The 26,338-nt window shown below is 46.3% G+C and overlaps 1 protein-coding gene across 3 annotated transcripts in view; it reads right to left on the reverse strand.

Moving 5' to 3' along the window:
• Window positions 1–5,332: 5,332 nt before the first annotated feature.
• The window catches only part of LOC140204829 (uncharacterized), a 52,497-nt gene continuing 31,491 nt past the window's right edge, over window positions 5,333–26,338 (reverse strand). For all 3 annotated transcript variants that reach the window (XM_072271663.1, XM_072271665.1, XM_072271662.1), the window contains 4 exons: window positions 24,404–24,565; window positions 14,146–14,287; window positions 11,870–11,965; window positions 5,333–10,439 (listed from right to left, as the gene is read on the reverse strand). In XM_072271663.1, coding sequence (XP_072127764.1) covers window positions 10,332–10,439; window positions 11,870–11,965; window positions 14,146–14,287; window positions 24,404–24,565 — 508 coding nt within the window. In that variant the 3' untranslated portion in view covers window positions 5,333–10,331. The remainder of the gene's footprint in view (window positions 10,440–11,869; window positions 11,966–14,145; window positions 14,288–24,403; window positions 24,566–26,338) is intronic.

The raw sequence follows: 26,338 nt of genomic DNA on the forward strand, positions 1-26,338 counted from the left end.
GAAAGGAGCAACCACCATTGAGGACCCCCACCATCCAGGCCATGCTCTCTTCTCTCTACCACCGTCCGGCAGGAGGTACAGGAGCCTCAGATGCCACATCACTGTGTTCAGGAACGGTTTTTACCCATCAGCGTGGATAACTTTGCACATCTCAACACTACACTGACTCCACAACCTACACTTGCTTTCAAAGACTCTACAACTTGTGTTCTCAATATTATTTATTCTGTTTTATTATTATTTGCACACTTTATCTTTTGGTTGTTTGTCAGTCAGTTATTTACAGTTATCAAACATTTCATTGAATTTCTTTATTTTCCAGTAAATGCCTGCAATAAAATGCATCTCAAGGTAGTATATGGTAATAAATACACACAGTGGCCACTTTATTGGGAAGCTCCCATACCCCTTGTATGTAATAAAGTGGCCACTCTGTGTACGTTCATGGTCTTCTGCTGCTGTAGCCCATCCACTTCAATGTTTGACATGTTGTGTATTCAGAGATGCTCTTCTGCACAGCACTGTGGTTTTTTTGAGTTACCTGTCAGCTTGAACCAGTCTGGCCACTTTCCTCTGACCTCTGTCATTCACAAGGCATTTTCAGCCACAGAACTGCCGCTCGCTGGATGGTTTTTGCACCATTCTCTGCAAACTCTAAGACTTGTGTACGAAAATCCCAGCAGTTTCTGAGATACTCAAACCACCCCGTTTGGCACCAAGATCAAAGAAAATTATGTCACATTTCTTCCCCCATTCTGATGTTTGGTCAGAACAGCAACTGAACCTCTTGACCATGTCTGCATGCTTTTATGCATTGAGTTGCTGCCACGTGATTGGCTGATTAGATGTTTGCATTAATAAGCAGGTGTACAGATGTACCTCATAAAGTGGCCACTGAATGTACATACATTGATAATAGATTTACTTTGAACTTTGAACCTCTGGTGGGTCAATTCTGCCAGACAGATCGAACATCAGCTTGGGTGATGATTGAAAACAACTCTGCCAGGCTAATGCCTGATTCATCTGTGGGATGTCTGTGTAAATGTATTCATGGGCTAATGTGGCAGAGATTGGGCTGAAGGTACCATTGCCTGTCTAAATCTGATGGTGGTCCTCAGACAGTTGAAGAAGTTTGGTATGGGTCCCCAAATCCTAAGAACTTTCTACAGGGGCACAACTGAGAGCATCCTGACTGGCTGCATCACTGCCTGGTATGGGAACTGTACCTCCCTCTATCGCAGGTCTCTGTAGAGAGTGGTGTGGACAGCCCAGCACATCTGTAGATGTGAAGTTCCCACTATTCAGGACATTTACAAAGACAGGTGCGCAAAAAGGGCCCGAAGGATCATTCGGGACTCGAGTCACCCTAACCATAATCTATTCCAGCTGCTACCATCCAGGAAACGGTACCACAGCATAAAAGCCAGGACCAACAGGCTTTGGGACAGCTTCTTCCACCAGGCCATCAGATTGATTAATTCACGCTGATACAATTGTATTTCTATGTTATATTGATTGTCCTGTTGTACATAATATTTATTATAAATTACATTCAGACAGAGACGTAATGTAAAGATTTTTACTCCTCACGTATATGAAGGATGTAAGAAATAGTCAATTCAATTCCTTTCACTGGTGGTGGGCCATCCAATCTTGTTCTTGCCTGGTCTGTCACAGTGGGTTTGATATAATGAAGTGTCTGGTCCTGAAAGGAGAATATAGGGAGCTATGAAGGGAGCTGAGAAAAAGGACCGCAAAGGTAGTAATCTCGGGATTACTGCCTGTGCCACGCGACAGTGAGAGTAGGAATGCGATGAGGTGGAGGATAAATGCGTGGCTGAGGGATTGGAGCAGGGGGCAGGGATTCAAGTTTTTGTATCATTGGGACCTCTTTTGGCGCAGGCGTGACCTGTACAAAAAGGACGGGTTACACTTGAATCCTAGGGGGACCAATATCCTGGCAGGGAGATTAGCGAGGGCTACTGAGGTGACTTTAAACTAGAATGGTTGGGGGGGGTGGGAATCAAATTAAAGAGGCTAGGCGTGAGGAGGTTAGTTCACAACAGGGGGATGGGAACCAGTGCAGAGAGACAGAGGGGTGTAAAGTGAGGGTAGAAGCAAAAAGTACTAAGGAGAAAAGTAAAAGTGGCAGGCCGACAAAATCCAGGGCAAGCATTAAAAAGGGCCACTTTTCAACATAATTGTATAAGGGCTAAGAGAATTGTAAAAGAGTGCCTGAAGGCTTTGTGTGTCAATGCAAGGAGCATTCGTAATAAGGTGGATGAATTGAAAGTGCAGATTGTTATTAATGATTATGATATAGTTGGGATCACAGAGACATGGCTCCAGGGTGACCAAGGATGGGAGCTCAACGTTCAGGGATATTCAATATTCAGGAAGGATAGACATGAAGAAGGGGAGGTGGGGTGGCGTTGCTGGTTAAAGAAGAGATTAACACAATAGAAAGGAAGGACATAAGCCGGGAAGATGTGGAATCGATATGGGTAGAGCTGCGTAACACTAAGGGGCAAAAGACGCTGGTGGGAGTTGTGTACAGGCAGTAGTGAGGTTGGAGATGGTATTAAACAGGAAATTAGAAATGTGTGCAATAAAGGAACAGCAGTTATAATGGGTGACTTCAATCTACATGTAGATTGGGTGAACCAAATTGGTAAAGGTGCTGAGGAAGAGGATTTCTTGGAATGTATGCGGGATGGTTTTTTGAACCAACATGTCGAGGAACCGACTAGAGAGCAGGCTATTCTGGACTGGGTTTTGAGCAATGAGGAAGGGTTAATTAGCAATCTTGTCGTGAGAGGCCCCTTGGGTAAGAGTGACCATAATATGGTGGAATTCTTCATTAAGACGGAGAGTGACATAGTTAATTCAGAAACAAAGGTTCTGAACTTAAAGAGGGGTAACTTTGAAGGTATGAGACGTGAATTAGCTAAGATAGACTGGCAAATGACACTTAAAGGATTGACGGTGGATATGCAATGGCAAGCATTTAAAGGTTGCATGGATGAACTACAACAATTGTTCATCCCAGTTTGGCAAAAGAATAAATCAAGGAAGGTAGTGCACCCGTGGCTGACAAGAGAAATTAGGGATAGTATCAATTCCAAAGAAGAAGCATACAAATTAGCCAGAGAAAGTGGCTCACCTGAGGACTGGGAGAAATTCAGAGTTCAGCAGAGGAGGACAAAGGGCTTAATTAGGAAGGGGAGAAAAGATTATGAGAGAAAACTGGCAGGGAACATAAAAACTGACTGTAAAAGCTTTTATAGATATGTAAAAAGGAAAAGACTGGTAAAGACAAATGTAGGTCCCCTACAGACAGAAACAGGTGAATTGATTATGGGGAGCAAGGACACGGCAGACCAATTGAATAATTACTTTGGTTCTGTCTTCACTAAGGAGGACATAAATAATCTTCCAGAAATAGTAGGGGACAGAGGGTCCAGTGAGATGGAGGAACTGAGCAAAATACATGTTAGTAGGGAAGTGGTGTTAGGTAAATTGAAGGGATTGAAGGCAGATAAATCCCCAGGGCCAGATGGTCTGCATCCTAGAGTGCTTAAGGAAGTAGCCCAAGAAATAGTGGATGCATTAGTGATAATTTTTTCAAAACTCGTTAGATTCTGGACTAGTTCCTGAGGATTGGAGGGTGGCTAATGTAACTCCACTTTTTAAAAAAGGAGGGAGAGAGAAACCGGGGAATTATAGACCGGTTAGCCTAACGTCGGTGGTGGGGAAACTGCTGGAGTCAGTTATCAAAGATGTGATAACAGCACATTTGGAAGGCGGTGAAATCATCGGACAAAGTCAGCATGGGGTTGTGAAAGGAAAATCATGTCTGACGAATCTCATAGAATTTTTTGAGGATGTAACTAGTAGAGTGGATGGGGAGAACCAGTGGATGTGGTATATTTGGATTTTCAAAAGACTTTTGACAAGGTCCCACACAGGAGATTAGTGTGCAAACTTAAAGCACACGGTATTGATGTGGATGGAGAATTGGTTAGCAGACAGGAAGCAAAGAATGGGAATAAACGGGACCTTTTCAGAATGGGAGGCGGTGACTAGTGGGGTACCGCAAGGCTCAGTGCTGGGACCCCAGTTGTTTACAATATATATTAATGACTTAGACAAGGGAATTAAATGCAGCATCTCCAAGTTTGCGGATGACACGAAGCTGGGCGGCAGTGTTAGCTGTGAGGAGGATGCTAAGAGGATGCAGAGTGACTTGGGTAGGTTGGGTGAGTGGGCAAATTCATGGCAGATGCAATTTAATATGGATAAATGTGAAGTTATCCACTTTGGTGGCAAAAATAGGAAAACAGATTATTATCTGAATGGTGGCTGATTAGGAAAAGGGGAGGTGCAACGAGACCTGGGTGTCATTATACACCAGCCATTGAAAGTGGGCATGTAGGTACAGCAGGCTGTGAAAAAGGCGAATGGTATGCTGGCATTTATAGCAAGAGGATTCGAGTACAGGAGCAGGGAGGTACTACTGCAGTTGTACAAGGCCTTGGGGAGACCACACCTGGAGTAGTGTGCAGTTTTGGTCCCCTAATCTGAGGAAAGACATCCTTGCCATAGAGGGAGTACAAAGGAGGTTCACCAGATTGATTCCTGGGATGGCAGGACTTTCATATGAAGAAAGACTGGATGAACTGGGCTTGTACTCGTTGGAATTTAGAAGATTGAGGGGGGATCTGATTGAAATGTATAAAATCCTAAAGGGATTGGACAGGCTAGATGCAGGAAGATTGTTCCCGATGTTGGGGAAGTCCAGAACAAGGGGTCACAGTTTGAGGATAAAGGGGAAGCCTTTTAGGACCAAGATGAGGAAAAACTTCTTCACACAGAGAGTGGTGAATCTGTGGAATTCTCTGCCACAGGAAACAGTTGAGGCCAGTTCATTGGCTATATTTAAGAGGGAGTTAGATATGGCCCTTGTGGCTAAAGGGATCAAGGGGTATGGAGGGAAGGCAGGTACAGGGTTCTGAGTTGGATGATCAGCCATGATCATACTGAATGGCAGTGCAGGCTCAAAGGGCCGAATGGCCTACTCCTGCACCTATTTTCTATGTTTCTATAATCTATTTAAGATTCCCTCGTTCTGTTTGTGTGGTGCCCGTCGTTTCCTGTGTGAAAGTCCAGTCTGTGCCACTCCTCTCGGTATCTCTGTGTGGAAACGACATGCAGACCAAATTTCCTGTACAGCATCCCAGGAAGTTCACCCTGTTTGTAAAGCTCCATTGCATCATCAGTCTATTCCATCCGCAGGAAAACAAACAAACAGGTGAAATATTAAACCCATGACAATTTATTAACTGTGGGATTGTCTTAACAAACTGTTTCCACCAGGCACGGTAGTGTTGCAGTGAAGATACAGAACGTTCTGACATCATAGTAATGCTGGCTCCCGTTGGCACTCCGCTACTAGGGATGTGTGGCTAGACCTGTCCTTCACCAAGTCATGCCTGAAGTTTGACCATCAGACACAGGAGCAAAATGAGGCCGTTTGGCCCATCTAGTCCACTGCGCCATTCTATCATGGCTGATTTATTTTCTCTCTGAGCCCCATTCTCCTGCCTCTCCCCGTAATCTTCGACGCCATCAAAGAACCTAACAACCTCCAGTTTTATTGTTGCCCCGCTCTCCTCTCTGCCCACAAACCTCTGGAGTGTGAATATTTTCCAGCTAGGCTGCCTCGTGCACAGAGACACCTTACTTCTAGCAGTGCTGTCCCATAGTGCAGGCATGGTGAAATCCAGGCACCAGAACCACAGCGCTGGATTTTAATTATTCATTGGTAACAAGCCCTCCTGTCCCAACAAGTCTACGTCGCCAGGTGACTAATTAACCTACTAACCCATATGTCTTTGGACTGTGGGAGGAAACCAGAGCACCCGGAGGAAACCCACACGGTCCCGGGCAGAACATGCAAACACATCCCAGGCAGTGGCGGGAATTGAACCCAGGTCGCTGAGGCTGTAGTGGTGTTATGCTGACTGCTGTGCTACCGCGCTGCCCCGATCTTTTCCCACTAAAATTCAAATTTAGTCTCGAGGCAAGACTGGGAAGGGAAAGCTGCTTGCAGTAGAGGTGAGGCTGTAGGGTTATCACCAAACATCCTATCGTGGGAGGGAACTCGCCCTGTCCAGTCAAGATGTGACTGCAGGGCACTAGGCTCTAGAACAACCTGTCTGCTTTCATCAAAGCAGGACAAATGTAGAAGAGATCTTGCCACACATCCCAGCAATAAACTCGTTAAATACAGGACCACCTTGAAGCAACGCTTGCGGAACTTTCAAAAGCATTTGCCAGGCATCAAAACTACATATTTTTAAATTACAAGAGCTTTCAATTATATCATTCAGCTTGCAATCAATATCCAAAGAGCAAGTTTGAGACCAGCTCCTGATTCTACTCAACCTCCCAGCCCTTGTCCATCCAACCCCATTCCACTCTCCCATCACAATATTGTCTCCGCCATTCTTAAGTAATACTCGAGAGATTTCAATGAGATCCCCCCTCATTCTTCTAAACTCCAGCAGGTACAGGCACAAAACCATCAAACACTCCTCATACAGATAATAAATAATAATGCGAGACCATGGATCGGCGCCTGGAAAGTCTTCACTCTCCAGGGCGCAGACCTGGGCAAGGTTGTATGGAAGACCGGCAGTTGCCCATGCTGCAAGTCTCCCCTCTCCACGACACCGATGTTGTCCAAGGGAAGGGCATTAGGACCCATACAGCTTGGCACTGGTGTCGTCGCAGAGCAATGTGTGATTAAGTGCCTTGCTCGAGGACACAACACGTTCCCTCAGCTGGGGATCGGACTCACGACCTTCAGATCGATAGTCCAATGCCTTAGCCACTTGGCCATGTGCCCACACTCCTCATACATTAAACATTTCATTCCCGGGTTCGTTCTCCCGAATCTCCTCTGGACCCTCCCGATAAACCTGAGCTTTAATTGATCTTAAGTGTAATCTTCAGAATTCACTTCAAAATATAAGGACACGCACTTTGAGGATGGCTCTGCTTTCAAACGCTTTGCAGATGACAGGAAGGATCACTGCAGAGTGAACTTGTTGTTTTCCTGTCCTACTTTCACTAGGTAATTTCATTCCATACAGTGGGCAGCACAGCACCAGAGACCTACATTCGATCCTGACTTCCATCGTTGTCTGTGACCGTGTGGAATCCCCCCTCCCCACCCTCCAGGTTTTCTCCCACATCCCAAAGATCTGTCAGCTGGCTGGCTTGTTGTCCCTACTGTGTGGGTGACTGGTAGAATTGGGGTCGGGGCGGGTGGAAGATGATGGGAATGGGTGGGAAAAGAAACACATAACTAGGATTGAGGTGGGATTAGTGCAGATGAGTGGTTGAGGGCCAGCACAGAGTCAATGGGCCGAAAGGGCTGTACAACTTATAAAAATCCACGATTACGGGAGACGGATTGTCCAGCTGCTCTCGGGACATTCTGTTCTATAGGGAAGCGTATGCTGGTTCCCATCACAACCTTCACCCTGCAGCAAGAACCTGCCTCATTGGAATAGCAGCTTTCCAACAGAAGCTACGGAGCAAGGGAATGTGGTAAGGTGGTGGTGAGAGGTGATAATACATCGCTGGTACAGTCTCGCGTCACTTTAAGCTGGAAGGTGTTTGAATTCTTTTCTGTAGATGACATAAGGCAGTGATGATTAACCTTTGCGAGAGCGTGTCCCTAAACTGGTGATAATTTTTTTAAAATTCTCTTACCAGCCACGGTAATTTCAGGCAGAGATTATCATTTGAATTAGTAACAATAATATTGGCTTTTTTTTAAAGGAAAAAGAATGAATCCTGTTGCTTATTCATAGTTTTACTATTAATAAAAGTCTAACAGAGACAGATTCAAATAAATGTCGACTGTTTACTCTTTTTCCACAGACGCTGTCTGGCCTACTGAGTTCCTGAAACATTTTGTGTGTGAGGCATTTTAGAAAACCTGTTCAGAAATTATTAATGTTAATCTTTTAAATAAGACAATTGCAAAATAACATCACTTCTAAGTAGTAAATCATGAAAAGTCAGGGATGCTGGAAATTAAAAGCAACACACACAAAATGCTGGAGGAACTCAGCGGGTCAGACAGCAACTATGGGAATAAATAGATAGTTGGTGTTTTGGGCCTAGTATTGTTATTGTAAATAGTAAATTAGAGAGCATGTCTTAGAGGTGGAGTGAGCAAGGCTTTCTCTCCCTGGAGCAAAGGGGGATGACTTGATAGGGGTGTATAAGATGATAAGAGGCGCAGATCGAATGGACAGCCAGAGACAATTCCCCTGGGTGGAAATGGCTAATATGAGGAAGCATAATTTTGAAATGATTGAAGGAAAGTATCAGGGGGAGGGTTGTCAGAGGTAAGTTGTGTTTTTTTTACACACACACATAGTGATGGGTGCATGGATGGGGGTGGTGGTAGAGGCAGATACATTAGGCACAAGAAATAGGAGCAGGAGTCGGCCATCTGGCCCGTCGAGCCTACTCCGCCATTCAATAAGAACATGGCTGATCTGGCCATGGACTCATCTCCATCTACCTGCCTTTTCCCCACAACCATTAATTCCCTTACTGTGCAAAAACAATGCAGAAATTCTTGGATAGGCACATTGATGATAGAAAAATAGAGGGCTATGGGGGAAGAGTAGGGTTAGATTAATCTTGGAGTACATTGAAAGGTTGGCACAATACCATGGGCCAAAGAGCCCGTACTGTCCTATGTTCCATCATCTGCACACCAGGTCTACGAGGATTTCAAAATGTATCCCCAACGCCATGTGTTCTCACAACTGTCTCACTGACACCAGGCCGGTGTGAGACACGTTTTTTTTTAACAATTTGAGACAGAAAACAATTTGCTACTTCATTTGAAAATAAAGGTAATTATGCATCTTTTTTATTATGGGAGGATTGTAAAGAATCAAGACGGCACTGCATGTCACATGCCAATAAAATTTTTCTAAGTACCATAGTTCACCACCCCTGCATTACAAGGTAAGGTGTTTTACTTGGAGGTAGATAAACATGGAGTAGATTATTTAATGATGTTCAGTTAGCTGTGAAACAAGCTACGAGCTCAGGGCAGGCAATGTTGCTTCAACTTGTAGAAGCTGATAGATGAAGTTTCCCTGGAATCGCAGAGTTGCACAGCACAGAAACAGACCTTCAGGCTTAATGCGTCCACGCTGACTGCTGCATCCATCAATGCTAATCCAACTTACATAACTGGTTCATCTACATGAACTATAGAGAGCCTCCCTACGTGTTGCTGTGCAGTGTGGTTTGCCAGCTGCACAGAACAGAACAGGAAGGACTTGCAACGGGTAGTGAGGGTAGCAGAGCGGGTTATTGGCACAACATTACCCTCCCTCAGAGATCTTTTCCGTGGATGCTGCCCGACCTGCTGAGTTCTTCCAGTTTGTTGTGAGTGTTGCTGGAGGAACTCAGCAGGTCAGGCAGCATGTGAGGAGGGAAGTATACACTTAAAGTTTTGGGCTGAGACCCTTTATCAACACTGGAAAGGAAAGGGGCAGAAACCAGAATAGGATGGTGGGATGGGGCAGAGTAAGTGGATGCAAGTAATTGTCAGGGCCAGTGGAATGCTAGGCCTTACTGGGTAAAGTAGCAGAAGATTGTTACCATTGTAGTGAGACTGAACTTACAGAATTGATAGTTTTAGTCTCTGAATTTAGGGAAGGATATGTTTCTTGGAAGTGGCGCAGAGAAAGTTCTCTGCGGTGATTCCTGGCAGGATGGGGCAGTGTCATGAGAAAGGACTGATCAACCAGCAGCAACAAAATGTGCCGGAAGAAATCAACAGGTTGAGCAGTATCTGTGGGAGGAAAGGAATTCTCAAAGCTTTGGATTGAAACCCTGCACCAAGATCAAGGCAGGAAGATGGAGTTAAGGCCGAGAATTAGACTGGGTATAGGGTCAGGGCAGGAGCCACTCTCCTGTTCTCGCTCCTCATCGTCACCTCACCCACTCCTCAACCCACCAACCCCCTCCACGTCCCACTGCTCATTCTGTGCCAGCCTTTCCCCTCCTCCCATGCCCACCCTCTGTACCAGCTGCGGCCCATCATTTTTACTGACAACTTCCTCACAGGCAAAAAAAAATCGTTCTGACCAGCAGACGTGAAAAGGTCTAAAAAACTCTGTCGTCCGTTAAAAAGATGATTAAATTGAGAACCCTTCCTGATTTTCGGGTACATGAAGCTTTCCTTGAACGTAGTTTCTGCAGGTTGGAAGTTGACCTGGGCATCAGGCATCAGAGGCTCTGGGATGTTTCTGTGGCTTCAAGAGTTTAATTGTGAACCCCACCAGCAGACCACCAGCTATGAGAGAGCCAAGAAGAGCAAGTACAACGCCCTGTGAACGGTAAAAGACATGTCACACGTTAACTCTCAGAGACCTGTACTGCACAGCAGCTACAGTACAGCTCCCTTTACCCAAACCCATCAAGTACTCTCAGGCCAACAACAACAACATGGCTTAGACTGCAGAGTCCGAACAAAGGCACAGCATGGCCTCGCGGCCGTGTGACGGTTAGCGTGACACTATTACAACTCGGGGCGTCGGAGTCTGGACTTCGGTCCCAACGTCGTCTGTAAGGGGTCTGTACGTCCTCCCTGTCGAATGCGTGGGTTTCCTCCCAGTGTTCAGTAGATTAATTGGTCATTGTAAATTGTCCCGTGATTACACTAGGGCGAAATCAGGTTTGCTGACCGGCGTGGGTCAAAGGGCTGGAAGGGCCTATTCTGCACTGTATCTCAACTATAAGTAAACACACACACAGGCAAGGGTTCTGCAGGTGCTGGAAATCTTGAGTGCCCGTGGGACCGTATCCCTGCAAGGGGCAGTGCCCATGGGACCGTATCCCTGCAAGGGGCAGTGCCCGTGGGATCACATCCCTGCAAGGGGCAGTGCCCGTGGGACCGTATCCCTGCAAGGGGCAGTGCCTGTGGGACTGTATCCCTGCAAGGGGCAGTGCCCGTGGGACCGTATCCCTGCAAGGGGCGGCGCCAGTGGGACCGTATCCCTGCAAGGGGCAGTGCCCGTGGGACCGTATCCCTGCAGGGGCAGTGCCAGTGGGACCACATCCCTACAGGGGCAGTGCCAGTGGGACCGTATCCCTGCAAGGGGCAGTGCCCGTGGGACCGTATCCCTGCAAGGGGCGGCACCAGTGGGACCACATCCCTGCAGGGGCAGTGCCAGTGGGACCGCATCCCTGCAAGGGGCAGTGCCCGTGGGACCACATCCCTGCAGGGGCAGTGCCAGTGGGACCACATCCCTGCAAGGGGCAGTGCCAGTGGAACCATATCCCTGCAGGGGCAGTGCCAGTGGGACCGTATCCCTGCAAGGGGCGGCGCCAGTGGGACCGTATCCCTGCAAGGGGCAGTGCCAGTGGGACCACATCCCTGCAAGGGGCAGTGCCAGTGGAACCATATCCCTGCAGGGGCAGTGCCAGTGGGACCGTATCCCTGCAAGGGGCAGCGCCAGTGGGACCACATCCCTGCAAGGGGCGGCGCCAGTGGGACCGTATCCCTGCAAGGGGCAGTGCCAGTGGGACCACATCCCTGCAAGGGGCAGTGCCAGTGGGACCGTATCCCTGCAGGGGCAGTGCCAGTGGGACCACATCCCTTGCAATGGTTGCACTATTAGGAGAGGAGGAGGGTATCTCTGCTTTGAGACACCAAACCATTAAATAATATCCACAGTTTTGGAATACACCTCAAGTGTTTGCCGATCTAGCGAGTTCACATCTGACCACCAGCCAAGCAACCACTACAGTTACTCACCCAGCCACCCATCCTAGAGATCCATGGAACCACCACGTCTCTAATCATCACGTCCAACCACTTCAACAAAACAGTCCACGAGTCCGTTTCCAAAATCTTTAAATAAAAAACACAGAACTAGACCCATTAGTTTTGCTGCGCACAGTATTGTTGCTCCTTGCTTCGATCTCCAGAATTAAATTCATAGCCTGTTGATACACTGAAGGGGATTTAACCAAAGCTACAGGTGCTGCCCTCCTTGTGAAACACTGGGTCTCTCTCCTTCCTCAATGTCTCTCCCCTCCGAAAGCAGAGTAATCAAGATTTTATAAAGCTGTAACAAGATTTCCCAACATTTATTCTCAACTGACTAAGACAAGGAGGTCTGCAGATGCTGGAAATGCAAAGCAACATGGAACACACCCACGCACACTATTGGAGGAACTCAGCAGGTCGGACAGTATCTATGGAAACAAATAAACTCAACATTTCAGGCAAGACCCTTCTTCAGGTTCCAAACCGTCACCTGTTTATTGACTTCCATACATGCTCTCGGTCTCCATCTTAGGAGACAAACTGTCAACCGACATCTTTTATAAACCTACCAATTCCCACGGTTATCTTCTCACCCGGTCTCTTGTAAAAATGCTATTAGCTTTTCTCAGTTCCTTTGCCTCTGCCGTTCCTGCTTCCCGGACATCAGAGATGTCTTCCTTTTTCAAAGCACGGGATTTCCCTCCCTCGATTTCAACTTTCTGGTAATATTTTCCCCTCCCACTCCCTTCCTCTTCTACTCCCCACTCTGGCCTTTTACCTCTTCTATGGCTCACACTCCTCTCCTACTGATTCCTTCTTCTCCAGACCATTGTCTTCCCCACACTCCTGGTTTCACTTATCACCTTCTAGCTAGCCTCCTCCTCCTCCTCCTCACCTTTTTATTCTGGTGTTCCCCCCCCCCCTTCCGTTTCAGTCCTGGAGAAGGCCTCGGCCCGAAGCGTTGACTGTTTATTCACTTCCACAGGTGCTGCCTGACCTGCTGAACGCTCCAGTATTTTGTGTGTGTGTTGCTAAGAATGCTGTTGGCCTTCTTTACCACCTTGACAACATGTGTTGGTAGTTTCAGGGAGGTGTGAACTTGCAACCCAAGATCCCTCCATACATCGATGCTGCTCGGGTCCTGTCATTTACTGTGCATTCTTTGTTCCCCCTTTAGTCAGATTACTTGTCCAACAACCGTGTGCCACAATTTTCTCCGACACTGGGAAGACCAAAGCCACTCCGTTTGTCCCCAGTACTAACTATGTACATTCCTTTACTATTCAAGACTCATAAAAACATAGGAAATGGGAGCAGGAGTCGGCCATCTGGCCTGTCAAGACCATTCAATAAGATCATGGCTGATCTGGCCATGGACTCATCTCCACCTACCTGCCTTTTCCCCATAACCCTTAATTCCCCTATTATGCAAAAATCTATCTAACATTGTCTGAAATATATCTACTGAGGTAGCCTCCACTGCTTCATTGGGCAGAGAATTCCACAGATTCACCACTCTCTGGGAAAAGCAGTTTCTCCTCATTTCTGTCCTAAATCTAGTCCCCCGAATCTTGAGGGTATGTCCCCTAGTTCTAGTCTCACCTACCAGTGGAAACAACTTTCCTGCCTCTACCTTATCTACCCCTTTCATAATTTTATATATTTCTATAGCATCTCTTCTTATTCTTCTGAATTCCAGTGAGTACAGTCCCCCCAGGCGGCTCAATCTCTTCTCATAGTCAAACCCCCTCATCTCTGGAATCAAGCTGGTGAACCTCCTCTGTACACACCTCCAAAGCCAGTGTATTCCACTCAGCTCAGCTGGTCCCAGGCTGAATTGGACTCTTTAAAGCTTGGTGCTCTACTTAACTCTAAGCTTAGATTTCAGCACCAGGGAATGAACTGTGTTTTGTACCTTGGCCACGAGGAGCCAACTTTCACTTAGCTGTGTACATGTGTATGATTGAATAACAATTGAATGAACTTGATTGGGTGTTTATACAGCAGCTCCAGAGTCTGGTCTACCACCAGACCAACTACACGATAAAGCTCTCTTTAGTTTCCCTGTACCGCCCCAAACATTCGATCAGTTGGATAAAGCCGCCTCTGCACGGCAGCATCAAAAAATACACAGCAAAAGTTAGATCTACGTTTCTCTCTATGCTAACCAACCACCCTCCCGATGCTCCCAAGACGCTATCTTGGTTGACATCCACACACTAATGCAAGGCAGAGTTGATGATATAATGATATGTACTCACCCTCGGCAAAAACATTTTTGACAGGTAGAAGAAAAGGGCAAATGGGGTGACACTGGTGCCTGCAGCTTTGCCAAATATGTTCTTTATCAAGATCTGCAGAATTTCCAGGGGCCTGCTGCACCTCAGGAGGGGATCTAAAGCTCTGCAGAATAACAAAGAAACAATGAGATCTCTATTCCTCAGGACGGCATTGGCAGCTCTTTAATCTGGCACCAGACACGTCCAGGGCAGCCACTCCACAGTCCGGTTGGAGGTTCCTTGTTCAAAGTTCAAATAAGTTTATTATCAATGTCACCACATACAACGCTGAGATCCAAATTCCTGCGGGCACACTCAGCAAATCTATAGAATAGTACTAACAAGATCAACCGGGGTGCAGAAGACAACAACCTGTGCAAATGCAGATATAAATAAATATATATATTAAATAGTTAAATTAAAAATAGTGCAAAATAATATTAAAAAATGAGGTAGCGTTCATAGGTTCAATCTCCATTTAGGAATCGGACGGCAGAGGGGAATAGGCAGTTTCTGAATCGCTGAGTGTGTGCCTTCAGGCTTCTGTACCTCCTTCCTGACGATAACAATGAGAGGCATGTCCTGTGGCCCTTAAATGGATGCTACCTTTCTCAGGCATCACTCCTTGAAGATGTCTTGGATGCTATGGAGGCTAGTATCTGAGAGGGAGCTGACTAATTTTGTAACTTTCTGTAGCTTCTTTCGGTCCTGTGCAGTAGGCGCCCCCCTCCCCCCGCCCCATACCAGACAGTGATGCAGCCTGTCAGAATGCTCTCCACGGTACATCTATAGAAGTTTTTGAGTGTTTTAGGTGACAAGCCAAATCTCATCAAACCTCTCATATCTCAGTTGGGAATTTCCTTTGCTCCTCGCCATTAACCTACCTAGAAATCTTCCCCTGGGATGCAGGTACACACCACTGGGTGAGATCTCACTGAAGGAAGTTCAAAAGGAAACAAAAACTAAAGAATGGCTAAGACTTTGTACTATTGATGTTCGTTAACTTACTGATTTAATTCAGGGTCATTGTCTAAACATCTCTGCACTTCCCCAAAATACTGCACTATTTTTTCTTTGTCCTGTGTAGTTTCATTGTCTTCTTGTCCGCTCTTGGGCTCCACACTCCAAGTCACTTTATTGGAAGCACGGAGTCTTTCCCGTTGACGTAGCTGAGAATGAGAATGGGGGGTGGGGGGTGGATTTAGAATGACTTATGGAACCAGATGCACTCTTTCCAGGCACAGTAATAAACTTCACCGTCACACTGCTGGGTCATGAACTGTCTTGGGGCAGTGGGTTCAACACTTGTCTTTTAACATAGAAAGTGGGGTGGCAGTCCAATCCAGGGGCTTGTATCCACTTCTCAAGCATCTAATGCAGGGGTTCCCAATCCTTTTTTTTACCATTAAGCAAGGGGTCCCTGGATCCCGGGTTGGGAACTGGTCCGAAGCACTAGGCAGCCTTAATTCACCAGCTAACACAGGAACACACTAAGGTAACATCAATAAAAAGCAGAACCGAGTTAATACTTCAGGTTGCTCCTTGACCCAAAACATTAACTCTGCTTCTCTCTCCCCAGATGTCATCTGACCTGCTGAGCCTCTCCATCTCTACTCCTCAGGACGGCATTGGCAGCTCTTTATTCTGGCAGGCGGCTGATACGACGATGAGGCAGCCACACCACGCACGTCCAGGGCCGTCACTGCACAGTCCGGTTGGAAACTATAACAGGATCAATGAAAGATCAACTAGAGTGTAGAACACAATTGGCTGTGGGAACATCTCAGTGGATGGGCAAGTGGGTGTAGTTATCCACCCTGATGGTTAAGGGGCAGTAATTGTTATTGAATCTGGTGGTGGAGGTCCTGAGGCTCTTGCACCTTCTTCCTGATGGCAGCAGCAAGAAGAGAGTGGTGGGGATCTCTGATGATGGATGCTGCTTTCCTACGACAGCGTTTCATGTAGATGTGCTCTACAGTTGGGAGGACGTTACCCATGATGTACTGGGCCGAATCCAAATCTGAGGAAGGACATTCTAGCTATTGAGAGAGTGATTGTGGATGATCAGCCATGATCACAGTGAATGGTGGTGCTGGTTCGAAGGGCTGAATGGCCTACTCCTGCACCTATTGTCTATCGTCTGTTGTCTAATCCACTACCTTTTTGTAGGATTTTCCATTCAAAGGCATTGGTGATTCCGTATCAGGCCATGACGCAGCCAGTCAATAAATACACTCTCCACCACACATCCAAAGAAGTTTTTGATGTCATACCAAATCTCTGCAAACTCCTAAGGATGTAGAGGTGCTGCCGTACTTTCTTCCCAATTGCATTTACATGCCGGGTCCAGGACGGGAACGTGAGGTTAGTGTGCAGGTACAGCAAACAGGAAAGCAAACAAATGTATTGTTTTTGTCATTAAAAAAAAGACTTCAGGCTTCCTACATTTGCACACGGTGATGGATTAATGATGACATACAGTCTTAGCTTCCGTATCCGTGGATATTCTTGCATTGTATAAGAAGCACCATTCGGTGGATTTCCGAGTTGCAGGAGTTAGCTCATGAAGAACAATTGACCAGACTGGACCCAAACTGATTTGGAAATTGGAATAAGAGGTGGTCTGATTGAAACAGGTGAGATTACAAGGAGACATGGGAGACTGCAGACGCTGGGAATGTGGTGCAATGCACACACAGCCAGAGGGGCTTGGTGGGTCAGGCAGCATCTGCAGAGAGAAATGCCAGATGGCGACGAGGCTTGACAGGCTGCATCTGTTTGTTGAGGACGCCAGGATTATGAAGCATCATTCTGGAATAAGATTTCACCAATTTAAGACAGAGATGCAGAAGAATTTCTTCCATCAGGGGGCCACAAATTCTCCACTCCGGAGGGTTGTGGAAGCTGGGTCATTGAATAGATTCAGGATGTGGTGAGCATATTCTTGGACTACAAGGAAGTTCAAGTTTAATTGTCATGTTCAACCATACAGCCAAATGAAACAGTGTTCCTCTGGGTGCAAAACACAGAACCAACAGCCACTCATAGCACATACAATTATGATAGCAGAAAAATACACAGTAATTTTTTTTAAAAATAGTCCAAGTCTCTGAATGTCATGGCCTGTAGATTGATGGTGCACTCGTGTTGTCCTGGAAACACATTTTTGCAAGAACAAGCCGCAGAAATTCCTTGCTTTGCGCATGTGCAATCCAGCTTGTCTTCCACAGAGTGAGCTCTAGAGGGCAGCACCAACAGAGTGGCATCCAGCAGCACACAGCCAACTCTGGCAGCTTCTGTCGCCAGCGACCCCGGGGCTCATGGGCTTTGTCTGTGTGACAACCGAGGGAACACGGCTTCCCCTCCGGTGTCGCCAATGACCCAGTAAGTCAGACTCACAGTATTTTACATTACCAACGTCCACAACGAAAACATCCGAGCCAAACATTTCCACTGTTCGTTGGACCGCACACTGCCTGGGTGGCTGCAGCAGGTGCAACACGTCCAGTTCCATTGCTATCCCGCAACTCGCTGGTGAGGTAGACCGGCCACACTTGATGTGCTTAATATCCAGCAGTGTCTTGTAAAAAAAGACGAAGGATGCACAGCTGAGAGGTCTGAGGAACAGGCCGGAAAATGGAGCTGAGCCCAAATTTAGATTAGTCACAATCTTACTGGGTGGTGGAGCAGGCTTGAATAGCCAACTCTTCGTCCAAAGTTTTAGATGATTGTTTGTTCATTCACTTATTGACTTACAGCACAGACAGCCCCTTCCGGCCCTTTTGAGTCACTCTGCCCAGCAACCCTTGATTTAAGCATCTCTAGGAAGAGGTACAGTCGACGTTTCAGGCCGAGACCCTTCGTCAGGACTAACTGAAAGAATCTCTTACTAGCTCTTCTTTCAGTTAGTCCTGACGAAGGGTCTCGGCCTGAAACGTCGACTGTACCTCTTCCTAGAGATGCTGCCTGGCCTGCTGCATTCATCAGCAACTTTTATGTGTGTTGCTTGAAGTTCCAGCATCTGCAGATTTCCTCGTGTGAACCCTTGATTTAACCCTAGGCTAATCACAGCACAATTTACAATGACCAATTAACGTACCAACCTTTGGACTTTGGACTGTGGGAGGAAACTGGAGCACTCGGAGGAAACCCACATGGTGACGGGGAGAATGTACAAACTCCTTACAGGCAGCGGTGGGAATTGAACCCAGGTCACTGATACCGTGAAGCGTTGTGCTAACCACTACACTACCATGTTTCTGAGGATGGTGGATATCTCACTGATGATAACACAGTTAGGTGTCAAAGGTAAACACGAGGAATTCCGCAGATGCTGGAAATTCAAGCAACACACATCAAAGTTGCTGGTGAACGCAGCAGGCCAGGCAGCATCTCTAGGAAGGGGTACAGTCGACGTTTCGGGCCGAGACCCTTCGTCAGGACTAACTGAAGGAAGAGCTAGTAAGAGATTTGAAAGGGGGAGGGGGAGGGGGAGATCCAAAATGATAGGAGAAGACAGGAGGGGGAGGGATGGAGCCAAGAGCTGGACATGTGATTGGCAAAACGGATATGAGGAGATCATGGGACAGGAGGCCCCGGGAGAAGGAAAAACCCCAGAGGATGGGCAAGGGGTATAGTCAGAGGGACAGAGGGAGAAAAAGGAGAGTGAGAGAAATAATGTGTGTATAAAAATAAATAACGGATGGGGTACGAGGGGGAGGTGGGGCATTAGTGGAAGTTAGAGAAGTCAATGTTCATGCCATCAGGTTGGAGGTCAGATGTCAAAGGTAGTTAGACTCTCTCTTGTTGGAGATTCTCATTGACTGACCCCCTAAAGGACTTGAAGATTATTTCTTACTTACTTCTCCACACCCCAATTTGGCTACATTTTGTTGCTTCCAAGCGCGAACTGCTTTGTTCAAAGATTCAGAGTACACTTATTATCAAAGTATGCAACCCTGAAATTCGTCTTCCCGGCAGACAGTCACGAAACAACGAACCGCGGAACCAACCCGCCTAAAGAAAAGCATCAAGCCCTCCTCCTCCTCCCTCCCCCCCACGCAAACGGCAACAAAAAAAACAGTGAAAACACAGAATATCGAAACACAATCTCAAAAGGCTTATTTCAGTACAGTTCAGCTCAGTGTTCATTATCCGTAGGCCGGCCCGATTCAAACAAATTGCTCAGAAGTAGTAACAAGAAAGAGCAACCACAACTAGAACATGTCGTAAACCTGATGTGTTCTAGTTCTAGTCACTCTTCTCCAGTTTCTCCAAACACTTTTTTTTAACCCTGATTGTTTCAAAATGCTTCCCTGTCGTGAATTAACCAGACTTTAATATCCAACATATTCTTGTACCCTTCTCGAACCTTCTGACGACCGCCTGGTCCTCTGGGATTTCCGCTCTACACTGGGAGGATGGGCAAGCTCTTTAGAGCTCCGCACCAGGTTATTTACCTAAAGCAAAGCCTCTTCTAACAACTCTTCCTCGTCTAGTTATGCATTATCCATCATCACCAGCTTTGCCCAGAGGTTAGCTGTATCTGCTTCCTTGGAATGCACTGGTAGAAGTGCTTATCCACCTACAGGAAGGATGCAATTGTGTGGGGAAGACTGCAGAGCAGGTTCTCCAGGAAGTTACCCGGATTAAGGGAGTTTAGTTATGGGGAGAATTTAGTATGCCCGCAGTATGCAATGCTGAAATTTGTCTGTGAAGAATCATGGAACCAACCCGCCCAAAGAAAAACATTAAGGTAGAGGTGTGTCCATTTAAAACGAAGATGAGGAGGAATTCTGTAGCCAGAGAGTGGTGATTCTGGGGAATCCTTTGCCACAGGCGGCTGCGGAGGCCCAGTCATCCGGTACATTTAAGACAGAGGTTGACAGATTCCTGATTGGTCAGGCCATGAAGGGAGACGGGGAGAGGGCAGGAGACTGGGGCTGAGAGGAAAACTGGATCAGCCGTGATGAAATGTTGGTGCAATCTCTATGGGCTAAATGGCCTAATTCTGCTCCTATATCTTAAGATGTTAAATAGTCCAGACAGCTTCAAGTTGCTGGGCGTCAATTCTTCAGAGGATCTATCGGGGTCCAACTCATTTGGAGAAGTCCAACAAATGGATCAGCAAATTTGCTGATGATACAAAGATTGGAGGTGTAGTGGACAGTGAAGAAGGTTTTCAAAGCTTGCAGAGGGATTTGGACCAGCTGGAAAAATGGGCTGAAAAATGGCAGATGGAGTTTAATATAGACAAGTGTGAGGTATTGCACTTTGGAAGGACAAACCAAGGTAGAACATACAGGGTTAATGGTAAGGCACTGAGGAGTGCAGTAGAACAGAGGGATCTGGGAATACAGATACAAAATTCCCTAAAAGTGGCGTCACAGATAGATAGGGTCGTAAAGAGAGCTTTTGGTACATTGGCCTTTACTAATCAAAGTATTGAGTATAAGAGCTGGAATATTATGATGAGGTTGTATAAGGCATTGGTGAGGCCGAATCTGGAATATTGTGTTCAGTTTTGGTCACCCAATTACAGGAAGGATATTAATAAGGTTGAAAGAGTGCACAGAAGGTTTACAAGGATGTTGCCGGGACTTGAGAAACTCAGTTACAGAGAAAGGTTGAATAGGTTAGGACTTTATTCCCTGGACCGTAGAAGAATGAGGGGAGATTTGACAGAGGTATATAAAATTATGATGGGTATAGATAGAGTGAATGCAAGCAGGCTTTTTCCACTGAGGCAAGGGGAGAAAAAAAACCAGAGGACATGGGTTAAGGGTGAGGGGGGAAAAGTTTAAAGGGAACATTGGGGGGACTTCTTCACACAGAGAGTGGTGGGAGTATGGAACGAGCTGCCAGACGAGGTGGTAAATGCGGGTTCTTTTTTAACATTTAAGAATAAATTGGACAGATACATGGATGGGAGGTGTATGGAGGGATATGGTCCGTGTGCAGGTCAGTGGGACCAGGCAGAAAATAGTTCGGCACAGCCAGGAAGGGCCAAAAGGCCTGTTTCTGTACTGTAGTTTTTCTATGGCTGCTATGGTTTCTATATTGTTGCAATGGTGAAGAATGCACGCCAGTGGCTAAACATCATTAGGATTTTGGGAACTTTTGATACGTCACTAAACACCGTACAGGATCTCTGTAGATGTATGGTGCTTGCATCACTGCCTGCCATGGAGGCTCCTACGCACAGGATTGAAGTGGAACTCGAAGCACCAGGAAGAAACTCACGTAGTCACGGGGAGAAAGTACAAACTCCTTACAGGTGGCGGCGGGTACTGTACTGTAAAGCGTTGTGCTAACCACTACACTACCTTGCCGCCCTATCTATATATGCACCATACAGGGGCGGCATAGTGGCTTAGCGGTTAGCGTAACATTATTACAGTGCCAGCGATCTCCCTTCAATCCCCACAGCTGTCTGTAAGGAGTTTGTATGTTCTCATTTCCTCCGGGTGCTCTGGTCTCCTCCCACATTCCAAAGGTGTCCAGTTAGGGTTAGTAAGCTGTGAGTTGGATGCATCAGCAGGGGAGATGAGGCTGAGTACAGGGCTACTGTAGGAAACTTTGTCACATGGTGTGAGCAGAATTATCTGCAGCTTAATGTGAAAAAGACTAAGGAGCTGGTGGTAGACCTGAGGAGAGCTAAGGTACCGGTGACCCCTGTTTCCATCCAGGGGGTCAGTGTGGACATGGTGGAGGATTACAAATACCTGGGGATACGAATTGACAATAAACTGGACTGGTCAAAGAACACTGAGGCTGTCTACAAGAAGGGTCAGAGCCGTCTCTATTACCTGAGGAGACTGAGGTCCTTTAACATCTGCCGGACGATGCTGAGGATGTTTTACGAGTCTGTGGTGGCCAGTGCTATCATGTTTGCTGTTGTGTGCTGGGGCAGCAGGCTGAGGGTAGCAGACGCCAACAGAAACAACAAACTCATTTGTAAGGCCAGTGATGTTGTGGGGATGGAACTGGACTCTCTGACGGTGGTGTCTGAAAAGAGGATGCTGTCTAAGTTGCATGCCATCTTGGACAATGTCTCCCATCCACTACGTAATGTACTGGGTGGGCACAGGAGTACATTCAGCCAGAGACTCATTCCACCGAGATGCAGCACAGAGCATCATAGGAAGTCATTCCTGCCTGTGGCCATCAAACTTTACAACTTCTCCCTTGGAGGGTCAGACATCCTGAGCCAATAGGCTGGTCCTGGACTTATTTCCTGGCATAATTTACTTTTTACTATTTAACTATTTATGATTTATTATTTATGGTGCAACTGTAACGAAAACCAATTTCCCCTGGGATCAATAAAGTATGACTATGACTATGACTATTGGCACTGGATGGTGACATTTGCAGGCTGCCCAGTACAATCCTCGCCAACTTGATTTGATGCAAACAATGCATTCGTTGGATGTTTCATTGTACATGTGACAAATAAAGCCAATCTTTATCTTTTCAAAAGAAGATTCCGACGCAGAAGGAGAAGGAGAGTGAGAATGTGAGGGAGACTGAGAGGGGGAGGTGGACAGAGAATCTGTAAACAGAGTTTAGAGTTTATACAATACATCTTTTTAAAAAGATAATGACTTTCAAGAAACAGTATTAACATTTTGAATTAATGAACTTTCAGCAGAACTGGAAAATTTTAGAAATAAGATAAGTTACATTCCAGAGAAGAGGGAAGGTCAGGGTTTGGAGGGAGACCAGGAGAGAATGAATGAGACAAAGTCAAGGAAAGAGGAGGGGTGAGAGCTGGTGAGTAACTGAAGGAGACTCTGAGGAGGAGCAAATAGAAGACAACAAATTAAATTTAAATGCTAGAAGGGAAATGAGAGAAAAAGTGAATACTGGAATGTGTTTCTGAGGACACTTCATCAGAACACAGACATATTTCATAACCTTGGCCTGTAGATCAGGGGTCCCAACATTTTTTTTTAATACCGTGGACACCCTACCATTAATTGAGGGGTCAGCCTGGGAATTTCTGCTCAAGATTGTTAGTTTGATGTAAAATCATAGAAGCACGAAGGAGAGAGAAACGCCAACTGTTTATTCCCATCCACAGATGCTGCCTGACCTGCTGAGCTCCTCCAGCACATTGTGTGTAGTCATAGCCAGACTTTATTGATCCCGGGGGAAATTGGTTTTTGTTACAGTTGCACCATAAATAATTAAATAGTAATAAACCATAAATAGTTAAATAGCAATATGTAAATTATGCCAGGAAATAAGTCCAGGACCAGCCTATTGGCTCAGAGTGTATAACCCTCCAAGGGAGGAGTTGTAAAGTTTGATGGCCACAGGCAGGAATGACTTCCTATGACGCTCTGTGTTGCATCTCGGTGGAATGAATCTCTGGCTGAATGTACTCCTGTGCCCAACCAGTACATTATGTAGTGGATGGGAGACATTGTCCAAGATGGCATGCAACTTGGACAGCATCCTCTTTTCAGACACCACCATCAGAGAGTCCAGTTCCATCCCCACAACATCACTGGCCTTATGAATGAGTTTGTTGATTCTGTTGGCGTCTGCTAACCTCAGCCTGCTGCCCCAGCACACAACAGCAAACATGATAGCACTGTCCACCACAGACTCATAGAACATCCTCAGCATCGTCCGGCAGATGTTAAAGGACCTCAGTCTCCTCAGGAAATGGAGACGGCTCTGACCCTTCTTGTAGACAGCCTCAGTGTTCTTTCACCAGTCCAGTTTATTGTCAATTCGTATCCCCAGGTATTTGTAATCCTCCACCATGTCCACACTGACCCCCTGGATGGAAACAGGGGTCACCGGTACCTTAGCTCTAGATTTTCAGCATCTGCAGTCCCTCTTGTGTCCACAGTATTTTATTTCTGATTTTGGATTATTAATTGGCTTGTTCATTTACATGCAAATTTTGAATATTTTTCAATTTAAAATTAGCTCTGGCTGGCAGAGTCGCCACTCTCACAGATCAGCAGTGAACCCGTTGCAAGTGCCAGTTGGGAATTTCCTTCGCTCCTCGCCATTAACCTACCTAGAAATCTTCGCCTGGGATGCAGGCACACACCACTGGGTGAGATCTCACTGAAGGAAGTTCAAAACCACATATAACATATAACCATATAACAATTACAGCATGGAAACAGGCCATCTCGGCCCTTCTAGTCCGTGCCAAAAAGGAAACAAAAACTAAAGAATGGCTAAGACTTTGTACTATTGATGTTCATTAACTTACTGATTTAATTCAGGGTCATTGTCTAAACGTCTCTGCACTTCCCCAAGACACTGCAATGCTTTTCTGATGTTCTGTGAAGTTTCATTGTCTTCTTGTCTGCTCTTGGGCTCCACACTCCAAGTTGTTTCTCTCGAAACCACCGCATCTTTTCCACGGACGTAGCTGAGAATGAGAATGGGGTGGGGTAAGATTTAGAATGATTTATGGAACCAGATGCATGCTTTCCAGGCAAAGAAACGTCACCGTCACACCTCACCAATTCACGAAATTCTTGGGGCACTTGTCTTTTAACCTAGAAAGTGGGTGGCAGTCCGATTCAGGGGCTTGAATCCACTTCTCAAGCATCTAAAGCAGGGATACCCAATCTTTTTTTATGGCACGGATCAATACCACTAAGCATGGAGTCTGTGGGTCCCAGGTTGGGAACTCCTGGTCTGAAGCATTCAGCAGCCTTTAACTCACCGGCTAACACAGGAAAACACTAAGGTAACATCAATAAAAAGCAAAACAGAGTTAATACTTCAGATTGCTCCTTGACCCAAAACATTAACACTGTCTCTCTCCCCAGATGCCGTCTGACCTGCTGAGCCTTCCCAACAGCTTCTGACCTTGTACTGCATTTCCAGCATCAGTTCTGTTTACATCCTATCAAAGGTTGGCACGCTCACTCGGAGTGTGGGTGGTGTGGATAGTAGACGCAGCAACATCCCACAAATCCGCTGTGTTCCAGCAACTGCCCGTGCCCGCTCACACTTCTAGCCTAACTTGTAAACACTAATGGATGGATTCTTTATCTTCAGCCTTCCAAACACTCCATAAGTAATTGAACAGTGATCCTGTGCAGCCTTTTGACAAGTGCAGAATTGCTAACACTAATAATGGGATATTCCAATACCGAGATATGGCAGTCACTCATAAACACAAAAGATTCTGCAGATTCTGGAAATCCACAGTCCTGAAGAAGGGTCTCGGCCTGAAATGTCGACTCTTTATTTCTCTCTGTAGATATTGCCTGTCCTGCTGAATTCCTAAATGGCAGTCACACACTTTGGTCTATAGGCATATTTACCCCTTCATGCTCCTCCCTAAAGGCTAATTTAACTGCACAGCACTTTCCAATCCCTCTTCGCCCTAATAAAGTAGGCCTCACCCCTGTTTAGAATCTTTTCTTCAAAGGGTTTAAGTATAATAGTGGTTTTAAAGGCAGACATCCCACTCTGCAAAAACTTATTTCAGGGAGGTAGCACCATCAATTTGCGGGAGACTTCCGGGAGGGATGTGATGTCTGCAATAGAGTAGCTCCTTAGCAGCTGGCCAGCTAGTTTAAATAACAAGCAACACACATCAAAGTTGCTGGTGAACGCAGCAGGCCAGGCAGCATCTCTAGGAAGAGGTGCAGTGAACGTTTCAGGCCGAGACCCCTCGTCAGGACCTTCGTCAGTTTAAATAACGTTAGCTATGCTAATGGTCATAGTTTATTGATCCCGGGGGAAATTGGTTTTCGTTACAGTTGCTCCATAAATAATAAATAGTAATAGAACCATAAATAGTTAAATAGTAATATGTAAATTATGCCAGTAAATTATGAAATAAGTCCAGGACCAGCCTATCGGCTCAGGGTGTCTGACCCTCCAAGGAGGAGTTGTAAAGTTTGATGGCCACAGGCAGGAATGACTTCCTATGTGTTGCATCTCAGTGGTATGAGTCTCTGGCTGAATGTACTCCTGTGCCCAACCAGTACATTATGTAGTGGATGGGAGACATTGTCCAAGATGGCATGCAACTTGGACAGCATCATCTTCTCAGACACCACCGTCAGAGAGTCCAGTTCCATCCCCACAACATCACTGGCCTTACGAATGAGTTTGTTGATTCTGTTGGTGTCTGCTACCCTCAGCCTGCTGCCCCAGCACACAACAGCAAACATGATCGCAC

This window comes from Mobula birostris, chromosome 11, assembly GCF_030028105.1.
Source record: "Mobula birostris isolate sMobBir1 chromosome 11, sMobBir1.hap1, whole genome shotgun sequence".
In the NCBI taxonomy this organism is placed as follows: Eukaryota; Metazoa; Chordata; class Chondrichthyes; order Myliobatiformes; family Myliobatidae; genus Mobula; species Mobula birostris.